Source organism: Salmo trutta, chromosome 33 (genome assembly GCF_901001165.1).
Source record: "Salmo trutta chromosome 33, fSalTru1.1, whole genome shotgun sequence".
Lineage (NCBI taxonomy): Eukaryota > Metazoa > Chordata > Actinopteri > Salmoniformes > Salmonidae > Salmo > Salmo trutta.
In genome coordinates, this window is record NC_042989.1 from 4,041,367 (window position 1) to 4,056,939 (window position 15,573).

The 15,573-nt window shown below is 46.3% G+C and overlaps 1 protein-coding gene across 8 annotated transcripts in view; it reads right to left on the reverse strand.

The window, feature by feature from the left end:
* syne1b (spectrin repeat containing, nuclear envelope 1b) overlaps positions 1–15,573 on the reverse strand; it is a 153,230-nt gene that overhangs the window by 36,078 nt on the left and 101,579 nt on the right. For all 8 annotated transcript variants that reach the window (XM_029729498.1, XM_029729495.1, XM_029729496.1 and 5 more), the window contains 13 exons: positions 15,317–15,466; positions 8,314–8,490; positions 7,952–8,107; positions 7,596–7,751; positions 7,089–7,259; positions 5,036–5,169; positions 4,332–4,536; positions 3,874–4,056; positions 3,501–3,647; positions 2,897–3,051; positions 2,476–2,623; positions 2,129–2,223; positions 47–281 (listed from right to left, as the gene is read on the reverse strand). In XM_029729498.1, coding sequence (XP_029585358.1) covers positions 47–281; positions 2,129–2,223; positions 2,476–2,623; positions 2,897–3,051; positions 3,501–3,647; positions 3,874–4,056; positions 4,332–4,536; positions 5,036–5,169; positions 7,089–7,259; positions 7,596–7,751; positions 7,952–8,107; positions 8,314–8,490; positions 15,317–15,466 — 2,112 coding nt within the window. The remainder of the gene's footprint in view (positions 1–46; positions 282–2,128; positions 2,224–2,475; positions 2,624–2,896; positions 3,052–3,500; positions 3,648–3,873; positions 4,057–4,331; positions 4,537–5,035; positions 5,170–7,088; positions 7,260–7,595; positions 7,752–7,951; positions 8,108–8,313; positions 8,491–15,316; positions 15,467–15,573) is intronic.

Here is a 15,573-nt window from a genome sequence, read left to right on the forward strand (position 1 = left end):
GTAGCTAGGGTCATGAGGTCATCAGAGTGAGTTGAGCCAACAGTACCTGAACTGCATCCAGCATGGATCTGGCCTGCTGCAGGGGTACAGGCGCCCCAACCTGTAGGGCCTCGGAAGGGTGAGAAACCTCCACCAGCCATTTCCTCAGCTTCTCTGCCATCTCCCTGTAGCGCTGCCACTGGCGGACTAGGCTGTCGATGATACCCCGCCTCTGTTGGGTGCGACGCACAACACCCTGCCACTGGTTACTCAGCAGTGCCAACTTCAGGTTGAATTCATCCCTGCATGAGACAGAGGACATTTACAGTAAGGTAAGGAAAGATTAGATGGATATACCGTAGAGGAGTCATACAAATCTGACAGAAATGACCATGTTTCCACCAAGGCACTCATCTATAGCTTTGTGAATGATAAGAGACAAGTGTACATCAAGTTAAGTCAAGTTTATTTAAAGTGCATCACATGGGTATCATGATACAGTTGAAGTCGGAAGTTTACATACACTGAGTCATTAAAACTTGTTTTTCAACCACTCCACAAATGTCTTGTTAACAAACTATAGTTTTGGCAAGACGGTTAGGACATCTACTTTGTGCATGACACAAGTAACTTTTCCAACAATTATTTACAGACAGATTATTTCACTTATAATTCACTGTATCACAATTCCAGTGGGTCAGAAGTTTACATACACTAAGTTGATTGTGCCTTTAAACAGCTTGGAAAATTCCAGAAAATGATGTCATGGCTTTAGAAGCTTCTGATAGGCTAATTGACATCATTTGAGTCAATTGGAGGTGTACCTGTGGATGTATTTCAAGGCCTACCTTCAAACTCAGCGCCTCATTGCTTGGCATCATGGGAAAATCAAAAGAAATCAGCCAAGACCTCAGAAAAAATATTGTAGACCTCCACAAGTCTGGTTCATCCTTGGGAGCAATTTCCAAACGCCTGAAGGTACCACGTTCATCTGTACAAACAATAGTACGCAAGTATAAACACCATGGGACCATGCAGCCGTCATACCGCTCAGGAAGGAGACCCGTTCTGTCTCCTGGAGATGAACGTACTTTGGTGCGAAAAGTGCAAATCAATCGCAGAACAGCAGCAAAGGACCTTGTGAAGATGCTGGAGGAAACAGGTACAAAAGTATCTATATCCACAGTAAAACGAGTCCTATATCGACATAACCTGAAAGGCCGCTCAGCAAGGAAGAAGCCACTGCTCCAAAACCGCCATAAAAAAGCCAGACTACGGTTTGCAACTGCACATGGGGACAAAGATCGTACTTTTTGGAGAAATGTCCTCTGGTCTGATGAAACAAAAATAGAACTGTTTGGCCATAATGACCATCGTTATGTTTGGAGGAAAAAGGGGGAGGCTTACAAGCTGAAGAACACCATCCCAACCGTGAAGCACGGAGGTGGCAGCATCATGTTGTGGGACTGCTTTGCTACAGGAGGGACTGGTGCACTTCACAAAATAGATGGCTTCATGAGGATGGAAAATGATGTGCATATATTGAAGCAACATCTCAAGACATCAGTCAGGAAGTTAAAGCTTGGTCGCAAATTGGTCTTCCAAATGGACAATGACCCCAAGCATACTTCCAAAGTCGTGGCAAAATGGCTTAAGGACAACAAAGTCAAGGTATTGGAGTGGCCATCACAAAGCCCTGACCTCAATCCCATAGAAAAATTGTAGGCAGAACTGAAAAAGCGTGTGCGAGCAAGGAGACATACAAACCTGACTCAGTTACACCAGCTCTGTCAGGAGGAATGGGCCAAAATTCCCCCAACTTATTGTGGGAAGCTTGTGGAAGGCTACCCGAACGTTTGACCTAATTTAAACAATTTAAAGGCAATGCTACCAAATACTAATTGAGTGTATGTAAACGTCTGACCCACTGGGAATGTGATGAAAGAAATAAAAGCTGAAATAAATACTTATCTCTACTATTATTCTGACATTCCACATTCTTAAAATAAAGTGCTCATCCTAACTGACCTAAGACAGGGAATTTTTACTAGGATTAAATGTCAGGAATTGTGAAAAAGGTGTATGTAAACTTCCGACTTCAACTGTATGTGTATCAACACACTTTACATACTGCGGCAGTGTACTGTACCTGTCATCCACCTGTCCCTGCTCCAGCATCCTCTGGCCATCACTGATTATGGAGTGAAGGATCTGCTGACGACTGAACATCTCAGCTTGGAATAGCTGCGGAGAAAACACATTCAGATCAGAACCGCATCTTAGAAATCGACATTGCAGTAATTATTGCACTATAGCAGTCCTGATGACTCTATGGAATCCAGACGTCCCAAATCCCAGCATGCAAAGTTGGATGAAATGATGTCATCACAACCAGAACTGGTTCAGAACTAGTTGTAATCTGGATTGAAGTCACTATAACAAGTTTTTCCGCTGGGTTCACTACTGGGTTCTCTTCCAGCAGGACTCCTCCAGTACCTCATGTGCTCTCTGTTGCTCCATCAGACTCTGGTAGTTCCCAGAGATCCCCACGGCTAGCTTCTCCTCCGTCTGTACCAGGAACTCCATCCACGTCTCACACTTCTCCAGGAACGTCTGCTGCTGCAGCAGGAACGACTGCAGTTTACTGAGGAGAGACCAAGAACCAATAATATCAGACCCAAAAACCTTCAGTCAATGAAATAATTATGGGCCCGATACAGAGTTAAGATAAGTGGCCGCAACTCAAGACTTTCTCTTAAATCATTTATTGACGTAGATGGGAGAAATTCTAGTTAAGCACACAGATCTCAAGTCAGAATAAGTGTCCAATGTCATTTAATATTTCACGAATTTACCTTAATCTCTTTGAAAAAACGTCAGTCTTAGAAGTTATTTCATGAACAGTTTTCAACCTTACCTGAATCTCTCGGTGGTTTGGGCATTGGCTGAGGACCAGCTCCGGTTAAGGTTCTGCATGCGTTTGATCTCGGTGTCGTTAAGAGGAAGCCGATAGCCCAGCTCATTCAGACGTTCCAGGTCAGGGGCCATGCTACTGAATCTCAGAATCTTTCTCTGCAGGGAAAACAAGAGCATAACTAGTAGTGAGTCTCAGTGACGTTAACTCACCCCAGGACAATGGCTTTTTGTAATTGTCTAATATACTGTTTGTAGTCTTCTGTAGCTCAGTTGGTAGAGCATGGCGCGTGTAACGCAACGGTAGTGGGTTTGATTCCCGGGACCACCCATACCTAAAATGAATGCATGCATGACTGTAAGTCGCTTTCGATAGAAGTGTATGCTAAAAGGCATATATTGTCTAAGAATGGTTTCCTTTATCGATATAATCTAAAATAATGGACCATGTAAAAGACCAGCCTAATGAGCTTCCACCATATTGTTTTCACCTGTCAAGTCTTCTCCAATGAGTGTACACGAGGAGAAGAAAGGAGCAAAGGATTGAGTTTTTGACCTTTTTTTATAGTTGGATCACAGTCATATAGCTAGATCACGGTGCTGACTACCTTGAGTTCCTCCATGCGGTCCTGGATGATGGACAGGTCAGAAGAACCGTTGGGATCTTGGACCTTCAGAGCCTCCTCGGCCTCCACCATCCAGCGCCCCAACGAATCCAGCTGCTCACTGAAGGTCTCATAGTCCTGGACTCCCATCTGGAGGAGGGATTGGAGGAAAATAGATTTATAAAAATGTATCCAGGTGAGTCCCATTGAAATGTAAATATTTTTTTTTTCAAGGCCAAGAGGAATGAACCAATGGCTAACGAAGCAATTGAAAATTACATTCTTCAGAAGATCTCAGAAGCATGAGGTTGCACTAACTTCTCAACGTGGTAAAAGCTTGTCTTGTTGGGTAAATCTGGTCCCATATTCCCTGTACCTGTAGTGTAATGAGCTGCCTGCTGAGGGCCTGCTCCACGGTGGCCAGGCGCTGGGTTAGAGAGAGGTGGTCTGACTGGATGGCAGACGCTGCAGAGGTGTCCACCTGTTGCTTCAGCTGATCTCCCAGCTCCTGGAGAACCTGTAGAGATGCCTGCACTGGAACCTGAGCCCGCAGCAACTCCTGGAGAGACACCACCATACACCAACACACATGAGTGTAACAGAACACAAATAATCTATTATCACAAAGCAATATGACCAAAGGATCAAGGATCATTGTTGACTGAAAGCTTAGGACATTAAACCCTGAAACTTGCATCTGATTCAAGTGTGCCACTTCTTTCCATAATAGACCATATAGGCAAAAAGGACTTGATGGGAGATGACAGAAAATTAATACTGAGTCCTATGCGTATGTAAAAGGATCAATCCAACACTGTCCCTGTTCCAACTCACACTGCAGTCTTGAATCCAGGTGGACACCTCCTCGTCTGCAATGTCCTTGCTGCAGGCGGTCTCCAATAGCTGGCCAGCCTGCTCCTCCTGCAGCTGGACGCTGGAGCAGCTCTGTTCATACAGCTCTTTGTAGTGCTGCCACAGCTGTAACAGGGCTTTACTGCTCCTCAGACGCTCAGAGATCTCCTCCAGCAGACTGCTCCACCTGGACACAACATACATTGATGATGAACATCTTGGATCAATGGATCCTGGATTAATAACATGTCACGTCCTGACCAGCAGAGGGTGTAATTGTATTAGTTTTGGTCAGGACGTGGCAGAGTTTTTGTTTTTCTATGTTTAGTTAATTGAGGTTGGACTCCCAATTGAAGGCAGGTGTGTTGAGTTGCCTTTGATTGGGAGTCCTATATAGTAGTGTGTGTTTTTCTTTGGGGTTGTGGGTAATTGTTTCTGTTTAGTGTGTTTCACCTGACAGGACTGTTTGGCTGTCAGTTTTCTTGTTTTGTAAATTGTATAGTGTTCGTTCTTTATTAAATGATGATGAACACTAACTCTGCTGCATTTTGGTCCACTTCCTCAGACAGCCCTTACATAACATCAAATTGTTGTTGGATCAACTGATCAACACCGGTGGTTCTCACCCATTCATGGAAGATAAGCCCCGGTGGTGGTCTTAAAGTGATCCAAATAAACAAACAAACCTAGCGTTGACGTCCTTCAGGGTATTGTTTAGGCAGTCAGACACAGACGGGTGGCACTCCTTCAGCAGCTGGTGTGTCACAGAGCCAAACTTCCTCAGACTGCTCTCCTGCTTCTCCAGGTCCTTCTGTAGGTTCTACACAAAACAAGTCACAAACACATTAGGCCAAATTCCTCCTGAAGTGTGCACTTCTCCACTACCCCTCAAATATGTAGAAGTATTGGATATCATGTCTACCATATTTCTTAAACCAAACCAATGTGTTTAGATCCTTGAGGGGGATGGACCTAGTGCACACTTTGGGAATAAGGGAGATAATTGCAATTGGGCTACTGTGTAGGTTTAACCAGTCATTAAAGATAACAGGGTGAGCAGGGGCGGAAATCCCGGGGGGGACGGGGGGGACACGACCCCCCCATCCAGGGAAAAATATGATTTGTCCCCCCCAATATATCACTGTAAACATAACTATGTAATTTAAATAATATTAATAATACGCAATGAAAGCAATTGTGCTGATTATAGACACTTAATAGCACGTTTTTAAGTTTCAAAAGATTGCGACCCCCCAACCCTTTGCCTCACAATGGTTTGATCCACTGCCAGTTCCTTAGTTGGCAAGGTAACAGAGGGGTCGTGTCTACTGTCTGAAAGGCACTCAATGCATGTAACTGACGGGAGGTTAATCCAGTCAATCGCGCCAATGCAATGTTTTGTTTTATGTTGGCAGGGTTCACACACACACTAGCTGAATATGCAGAGCTAGCGCGCAAATCTTAACTATTAAGCTAGCTAGTACCTATTCCATTTATGTGGCGTCGTCAAAGATGGAATCTTTACTATCGTCAATTTATTCCAAGATCAGCATGCAGATGATGTAAGTTAGTGCTTCAAAATCCCTGTGATAAGGTTAGCGATAAACTGAAGTCCAAACTGAACAGAACTACACTCTCTTCTACCATTGTCTTAAATATATTTAATGGTCTCATTGCAAAAGCGAAATTGTCGCAAGGGAACTTTTATTTATTTATTTTATTTCACCTTTATTTAACCCGGGTAGCAAAGATTATAGCAAACACCACTGAAACGGAATTGATGCTCGCTAGCTTTGCAAATTCAGCTATTGTTGGAAGCCAGCCAATATGAGACAAACTATTAAAATTACAAAAGGTTGCAGCGTATGTTGTGTAAATGGTGAACTCATACAGCTGTCAACTCTTGTCACTGCAATCCGTTTCACATTTGCTAGCTACCTTTTAGATCGAAGCCCAAATAGAATGATAGAAGATAAGATGATAGAAGCCCATCTCCTACTGTAAATAACCTACACACTGTGTGTGTGTGTAGCCAGCCAGCCAGCCAGCCATCCAGCCAGGTAGAAAAATGGTAGAAAAATAAAAAAGACAGACATCAGAGTATTTTTCAGTACACCAAAACGCAAAGTAAGAACCCTAGTAGCCTAATATCTCAAAGACTAGTTGATAAAAATGTTCATAAGAAAGAAATGAAATTCTAATGGAAATGTTTCACAATGATGTCATTAGGCAGAGCAGGCAACAGATGGCACACAGACAGCAGAGTTGGGGACAGATATGCAGGGACAGACTGGCAGAGACAGGGAGTCTCAGGTAAAGGTAAGTTTGTTGAATCTTTGTTTGGCAACATTATGAAAGGTTCTCAATTTTTTTGACTTGTAAAATAGGAACATAATTGGAAAATGCCATGGATACCCCCACTCTCAACTTAAACTGGTGACTGAACTAAGATTTGTTAAAGGCAATGGTATTGCTGTTGTGATTAGTTGTGTAGTTTTGGGTACCGGTAGTTAGGAGTACGGCAAACACCTTATTTCTTTGGTTCCTCAATATACATTTACCATATTACAATGTAGGCTATGTGTTACAGCACTACTTTTGGTGTCCCCCTCAGGAATTGCTCTTGAGAAAATTTCATGTAATTGTCCCCTCCAAAGTTGATATCAGATTTTCGCCCCTGAGGGTGGGGGAAAAAACACATTTCTAGAAGCCTGAGATGCATGTTCGTCCTAGAATTACCTGTAGACTCTCCACCTGTAGCTGTACAGCCTCCAGGGAGCCGGTGAGGAGGCGGAAGCGAGACACAGAGTACCTCCCCTCCATCAGGTAGCCGTTCATCTCCTCTGAAGACAGCTTGTACAGACTCCACTGCTCCAGCACTGACACAAGGCTGATCTTCAACTGCCCAATCTGGGGCAAAGCAGAGATGGAGAAGAACAATAAGGTCTGCACTTAAAAAGTAGTTCAAGGAGCTTACTTGATTTTGCAGTTGTGTTTAGTACTTTTCTGCAACGGGGGATCGTCATAGTGGCTTAGTGAGTGTGAGGTAGTTAAAATGGGGCAGTTGCAGAGTATGCAGTAATAGGTGACTATGGGGTACTTATAGTGGGCTAGATCTATTATCACTCTCCTATACTCTCATATAACGCAGAGACAAAGCACACATTATTTACACTATAGAGAATTAATAGAGGATGAGGGAGAGAGATATAGAGTGAAATTAACAGATGAGATAGCTCTGCCTACAAGATGATCTAGGTTAGCCCAGGTGTGATTGACAGCTTGGAGCGTCTCCATGACGACAGCACAGGCCTCGTCTGTTTTGTTCTGGATGAGGGCACAGGCCTGCTCCTCCACGCGCTCCACCTCACCCTCCTTCTCCTTCACCACCTCCTCCATCTCCTGCAGGAGCAGTGGAAAGAGAGAGCAGTCAGAGGTTTAAGATCAACATCAAGATCAAGTACCTGATCAAGATTCTTCATTGAATAAAAACCAAACAATTGAAACCCAAAGGCCTATAGAGTATAATATACACAAGTGTAAAGAAAATATAAGATTTATATCATAAATCAATACAAAGTGTAGACAGCGAGTATTCCTACCTGGCAGTCTTTGAGGGCATTCTGTACGGAGGTTAGGTCCTCTATCCTGTGTTTCCTCTTCAGCCTCTCCTCCTGAGTGAGCAGCCAGGTCTTCAGGCCCTGTATGTTGTTCTCATAGTCCAACCAGTCCTCCAGCAGAGTCTCCAGGAACTGGACCTAACCACACAACACAGCAGGGCACATACTGATAGAATACACTGTACTGAGACAATTAAATAATCCCTCTGATCAAAACTAGTCTCTACACTCTTAGAAAAAAGGGTTCCAAAAGGATTCTTCAGCTGTCCCCATAGGAGAACCCTTTTTGGTTCCAGGTAGAACCCTGAAAGTTGAGTTTGAAAGTGGTTTGTTTTCTCTCTCACCCGCTCCATGATGAGTCCCTGTAGTAGCTGCCAGCGTCGGTTCATGACTCCAAGCCTCTCTGCAAAGTCTGTCTTGTCGCTGCGCTTGCTTTCCACATCCTGACCACTGATCTGGAGCACAGACTGGTTCACAAAGTCCACCGTCAGCTGCTTACAGATCACATCTATTCTGAAGCCCTGGGGAAGTAGAAAGAAGGAGAGAGAGAGAGAAAGAGAGCGAGAGAGAGAGATAAAGCAAAAGAGAAGGACAAAAAGAAGATTACTTTGTCTAACAGACATTTGTATTCTGCGTTATCTTTTAGAGTGAGAGAGTCATTCATTATTTACGATGGGTTGTGAGAATGTACAGAAGATACTCCATTAAGACAAAAAATACTTGAAATATATATGGAATATTTTAGTCTTAGTAACCAGGTTTCCATCTAACCTTTGCATGCGAGTGAAGTACATGCCAGAAAAAAAAGTAATGACAGACCTGATGGAAACAGACAGACTTTTCTGTAAACGTTCCAAATGTCGACAAAACAAAATACCCTAGACAAGGTGGGATCTTTTTGTGTTGGTAGTGAATTAAGCGAGAAATGTCGGTGGAAACGCTTTTATGAGCAAATATTGATATAATAATCACATCGAAATAAACTTGGAGTCACGCGATGACGTGTGGTCCACCCACTACGACTCGGGAAAGTGTGCTGTTTATTAGGCTACAGATTAAATAAGTTACGAAGAACTTCACAGGGAGGTGAAAGTGCAAGGTTGATGCTTGATGCTCCTTTCCAATAAATAATGGTGTCCTAATCTGGTGACATGATGATCGATGCTTGGCTGCCGTTGTACAAATAAAACATCTTGCTATTTTGTCCATAATAATCTCATCATGTAGGCCAGTGGTTCCCAAACTGTGGATCCTTTCTTTATTTTATTGTTTTGTCTTTCAACTAACTTTTGAAAGTTGTAATAGTAGACAGCACAAGGTGAAATTTCGAAATTGGGTAGTGCATCATCAGTATTCCTCTTGTCATGTCTGTCATTGCATACCTTAGAGAGCAATTTATAACTTGTTAGAAATGTCCAGATCAACTAGCCCATGTCAGCTAACCTTTTTAGCTACATGTAGGTTTTATAGCCCATAGATTTTTTTGTAATGTTCGAGTCACTCAAATGTCACATGACTAAGACATTAAACATGTCAAAACATTGTGGCAGACTGCAGGGAGAGGTGAGGGGAGTGGTTATTGAGGGGAGATATCTGGCAGACCGCTGGCTCCACCCCCGAGCCTTATATGGACTTCCTGCCCCAACGAGGCAAGGCTGTCATTTATTAAGCCAGGGAGTGCTTGGGGATAAAGGAGGAAGCAGCCTGCACAAAGGGGCAGAGTAGGAGAGAGCCAAGTGCGTTATGAAGAGTGGGAAAAGAGAGAGCAATATCGGTGAGATTACCCGTTGTGACCTGGACTGTTGGACTACCTCCCTTGTGTACCGGACCGGATTGACTAAGTACCCGAGTGTGAGCATTACTCCTGGAAAACGGAACGGACAATGAGAACGGCTTGTGGACTGTGAGGTGATTGGTGAATTCCCCCCTCTTCCCCAGTGTACCAAAATCCCTAATAAACTCTCCATTTGCATTATATTTGTGCTACTGGTGTATGTTTTGTTATTGAACTTGGTGACGTGGAAACCCCACACCCTTGAGCCTGTTACATATGGTGGAGAATGGGGCAACCCAAACCAAGCTCAATAACTAAACAGACACAGAGCACAATGGAAGCATTGGTGAGACAGCTGGTGGAGGCAAATATAGCATAGCAGGCTATGCATCGGGAGCTGCTGGAGGAACAGCGTCAGCAGACCTCTCTCCTGCGAGCTCAACTCAGCCAGCTGACAGCCGCCCAGGCCGGCAAAGCGGCAGGCGCAGCAGTCTCTCGTCCCAAACCTAGTAGGTTTATATTGAAGCTGATGACATTGAGGCTTACCTATAAGCCTTCGAATGGACGGCGGCTAGGGAGAAATGGCCCCATGAGCAATGGGCCAGCCTGCTAGCACCCTTCCTATCAGGCACAGCACAGAAGACCTATCAGGATCTGAGGGTTGACCAGGCGACACATTACGAGGTGCGGAAAAAGGAGATCCTGCACCGGTATGGTTACACCCTGATTAACAGGGCACAAAGATTCCATGATTGGGCGTATGATCTTACAGCATCCCCCCGATCACAAATGCATGATCTAATTAGGCTGGCCAAGAGCTGGCTAACTGCTAAACCCATGACGCTCACGACCATCGAAAGTGGTCATAGATACATTTTACACTCTCTTCCGTTCGAAGTTAAAAAGTTAGCCAGCCAAGCTAACCCACAGAGTGCAGGTCAGCTGGTAGAACTTATGGAAGGACAACAGTTTGCTTTGGAAGTCCTGTGCAGCAGACTATCACGGAAGGCGGAACCCTCCACTCGCCCGAAGGACCAAGGATGGGGGGGACACCAACGGCCAACTCCCTGAGACGACGGCCCTTCCTGGACAGCAAGAAGTGCTACGAGTGTGGGGAGCAGGGACACATCGCCCGGAACTTTCCAGACCGAGATGTCCCGATGCCTTCAGCCTTCCGCCAATGAGGTAGCCACCGGGCATCCCTGTGGCTTACTGATGGCATGCTGGACTGAGGAAAGTGGTACTTCCTCTGTCACTTTGGTAAGAGCCAAAGGAAAGGACATTACAGCACTTTTGGACTCCGGGAGTATGGTGACCCTGTTTCGACCTGACTTCGCCCAGTCCCAGAACCCGACTAACACCGTGGCCATCACGTGCATACACGGTGAGACCAAGGACTACCCTACCACACTCCTCCACTTACAGACCACAAAGGGACAACACACAGGAACAGTGGGAGTCATCCCAAACTTGCCTGTGCCGGTCCTTATTGGAAGGGATTTCACGACGTTCCACCAACTGTGGACTAGTATGTCCAGAGATGTGGGGAACCGAGGCAACCAGGAGGGAGGAGGAAGTCGGAGAGGTGGGAGGGACACCAGAAGGAGGGATGCCCGGATCTGTGGGTTCCAGGAAGTGGACCGATCCCCTCGCGGAGGGGGACTCTGAAGCCAGACTGGAAGGAGAGGTGGCGAGTCTGGAAGACATGTTCCCAATGGACCATGAGGTGGCACCAGAGCCCGCCTCTCAAGCGGGCCAGTTCGACACGGCCAAACTGGAGGATCCCAACTTGGCCCCAGCTCTGCAGCAGGTGACCGTAGTGGACAGAAAGCCCGTGGAGGGGTAAGTCAAATAAACTACCCACATTTCGCTATAAAGAAAGAGTTGCTATATCAGGTCGCAAAGAAGAATTATGAATGTCTGGAGTTGTTGTTGGTGCCCCATCCCTTCATACCATCTATCCTGCAGCTGGCGCACTCCCACCTTCTTGAGGCTCACCTAGGGGTGGAAAAGACCTTAGACAGAATTAAGGCACGATTTTACTGGCCAGGGGCGAAGAAAGCAGTGGAAGAATACTGCCGCGGTTGCCCGGAGTGCCAGCAGGTGGCTCCAAAACCCAATTTCCGCAGTCCTTTAATTCCCCTACCCATTATTTCAGTTCCTTTCAGCAGGATCGCAATGGACTGGTTGGGACCTCTACCCAAGAGCAACCGAGGGCACCAATACATTCTGGTGATTCTGGATTATGCCACCAGGTACCCAGAAGCCATTCCCGTGTGCACCATGGCCACCAAGGGAATCGCACTTGAGTTGGTCATGCTGTTCTCCCAAGTAGGCATTCCCGATGAGATATTGACCGACCAGGGCACCCCATTTATGTCACGAATCATGAAGGATCTGTGCAAGCTAATGAAAATAACCCATTTGCACACCTCAGTGTATCACCCTCAGACCGATGGATTGGTGGTAAGATCCAATCAAACCCTGTAGCAGATGATAAAGAAGGTGATGGAGGCTTTGGAAAGAATTGGGACCAGCTGCTACCCTACCTGATATTCTCAATCTGAGAAGTGCCCGAAGCTTCAACAGGATTCTCTCCCTTCAAACTCCTGTACGGGAGATGACCCCGAGGACTGCTGGACATGGCTAAAGAAGCCTGGGAACAGCAAGCCCCACCGAACCTTGGTGCAGCACATGGAAGAAATGAGAGATCGGATGGCACCAATGTGGCCCCTGGTACAGAAACACATGCTGGAGGCCCAGGAGGCCCAAGCGAGGGTGTACAAAAGAGGGGCACAACGAAGGGACTTTCAGCCAGGAGACAAAGTGTTGGTGTTGGTCCCCACCTCAGAATGTACATTTTTTGAGAAGTGCCTACGAAGTCATTGAGAAGGTGGGTGAAGTTAACTATAGGGTCAGACAGCTGGGACGTTGGCATCTGACCCAGATTTACCATGCGAATCTGCTAAAGAAATGGAATGCACGTGATATACTCGATTTCCCCGAAGAAGGTTACCACAGAGACGAAGCCAGCAGAGGTGCCAATGGGGGAGCAGCTGAGCCAAGCCCAGAAGCAGGAGCTGAGGGAGTTGGTCGGCCGAAACCAGGATGTGTTCTCCAGTGAACCAGGACACACCGATTTGGTACAGCACCGCATCATCACTGAACCCGGGAAAAAGGTGAAGTTGAGACCCTACCGCATACCAGAAGCAAGGAGAGAGGCTGTCAGGACCGAGGTAAAAACGATGTTGGAAGCTGATATAATCGAAGAGTCGAACAGTGAGTGGTGCAGCCCCATAGTGTTGGTGCCGAAATCAGACGGCACCATTCGATTCTGTCATGATTTTAGGAAGGTAAATTAAATCTCAAAATTTGACGCCTAACCCATGCCCCGAATTGATGAATTAATCAAACGGCTAGGGACCTCCCGATTTATCAACACGCTCGACCTGACAAAGGGTTATTGACAGGTGCCCTTAGCTCCCGAGGCACGGGAGACAACTGCTTTCGCCACCCCGGATGGTCTGTACCATTACAAGAAGCTGCCCTTTGGACTGCACGAGGCCCCGGCCACCTTCCAGAGGTTGATGGACCGGGTTCTCCGACCCCCATTGGAAGTATACGGCAGCATACATCGGCGATATTGTGATCCATGGGAGTGAGTGGGAGACACATCTAAACCAGGTGAGCGCGGTAGTGCAGGCCTTACGGGATGCGGGGCTAACAGCGAACCCAAAGAAATGTTAGCTTGGCCTGCGGGTGGCTGAGTACCTGGGGTACACGATCGGGAGGGGATGTGTCAAACCCCAGGTGAAGAAAGTGGAGGCGATTCGGGACTGTCCCCACCCCCTCTCACCAAGAAGCAGGTACGCACATTTGTGGGGTTGACTAGTTAATTACTACCAGGGATTTATTCCCCACTTTGCCTCCCTAGCCAGCCCCTTGACAGATCTGACTAGGAGCCGTCTGCCCGCCCAGGTGAAGTGGACCGAGGAGACAGAAAGCCTTCCAGGACCTAAAGGGATCACTGTGTTCTGGACCCGTGCTGGTGACACTGGACTTCTCCAAACCACTGGTAGTACAGACCGATGCGTCCAAAACAGGGGTGGGTGCCGTCCTATCATAGCTACAAGAAGGTAAGGAACACCCAGTCATGTACATTAGCCGGAAGCTGTTGCCGCGGGAACAAAGATATTCCACGGTGGAGAAAGAATGTCTAGCGATCAAGTGGGAGCTGTAAATGCTGAAGTATTACTTATTGGGATGGCACTTCACCCTCGTAACAGACCAGGCACCACAGGTTTGGATGTCACGGAATAAGGACAGTAACGCCCGGGTCACCCGCTGGTTCCTATCCTTACAGCCCTTTGCTTTCTCTGTCGTCCACAGAGATCAGGTGCAGCCCATGGAAATGCAGATGCCCTCTCCAGGAGGGATGCTCTAGGGAGGTGTGGGGGGGGGGGGGGGGGGTTGTTGACTGCAGGGAGAGGTGAGGGGAGAGGTGAGGGGAATGGTTATTGATGGGAGATATCTGGCAGACCGCTGGCTCCACCCCCAAGCCTTATATGGACTTCCTGCCCCAACGAGGCAAGGCTGTCATTTATTAAGCCAGGGAGTGCTTGGGGATAAAGGAGGAAGCAGCCTGCACAAAGGGGCAGAGTAGGAGAGAGCCAAGTGCGTTATGAAGAGTGGAAAAAGAGAGAGCAATATCGGTGAGATTACCCGTTGGGACCTGGACTGTTGGACTTCCTCCCTTGTGTACCGGACCGGATTGACTAAGTACCCGAGTGTGAGCATTACCCCTGGAAAACGGAACGGACAACGAGAACGGCTTGTGGACTGTGAGGTGATTAGTGAATTCCCCCTTCTTCCCCAGTGTACCAAAATCCATAATAAACTCCTCATTTGCATTTATTTGTGCTACTGGTGCATGTTTTGTTATTGAACTTGGTGTTGTGGAAACCCCACATGCTTGAGCCTGCTACAATGTATAGAATTGCAAGAAAATTTGCTTTAATAGTGCAAAATGTTCTTTGCACCTCATGACAAAATGTGTAGAATTGCAGGAAATAAGCTTTAAACCTGCAAAATGTTCTATCCGCCAACAAGAGTGTTGTGAACAAATTGTGTCATGAACAGTGATTGTGCCCATAGTAAATAGACGGGGCGCTCGCGCAGGGGGGCGCGGGATGTTCCCCAATGCTGGAAGGGGGGCCTGAGCGAAAACGTTTGGGAACCCCTGACGTAGGTTATACGCGCTATGTAGCTAGAGCACACGTGCCAATACCAGAGCGGGCAAACTCGCTATATAAAACAGTTTTGTGAGAACCATCAGTAGAGTTGAAAATGCAATGGAAACCCATTTAAAACTTATATTGTTATTTCGGTACATGGGAATTTAACCGCAAAAGGTATTTTTGTGTGCACTATGTCACGCACAGACTTACGCACAGACTTATCTTCAATTCAATTTGATGGAAACATCTCTGGTGGGAAAATGTGCATATTCTTTATATTCGCAGGAAAATCTCCCGCCAATTGGATGAAAACCTATTTAGTGTTTTGTTCCCTACCTTATACTTCTGTAAATAGTCCTGGATGACAGTCGACCCCACTGCTCCCTTCAGGTTCTCCTCGTCCTCCTTGATCACAATCTCCATCAGAGACATCCAGTTGACCAGCTCAGAGATGGCGTGGCGAGAAGCCAGCTTCTCCATTTGAAGCTGAGGAAAAGAAACGGGCCAATATATGAAAGGTATGCAAAAGGGAGAAAAATAGCCTACTAGCCTGGATCCAAACTGAATTGCTCTGTTTTTATTTTTTGATTCCA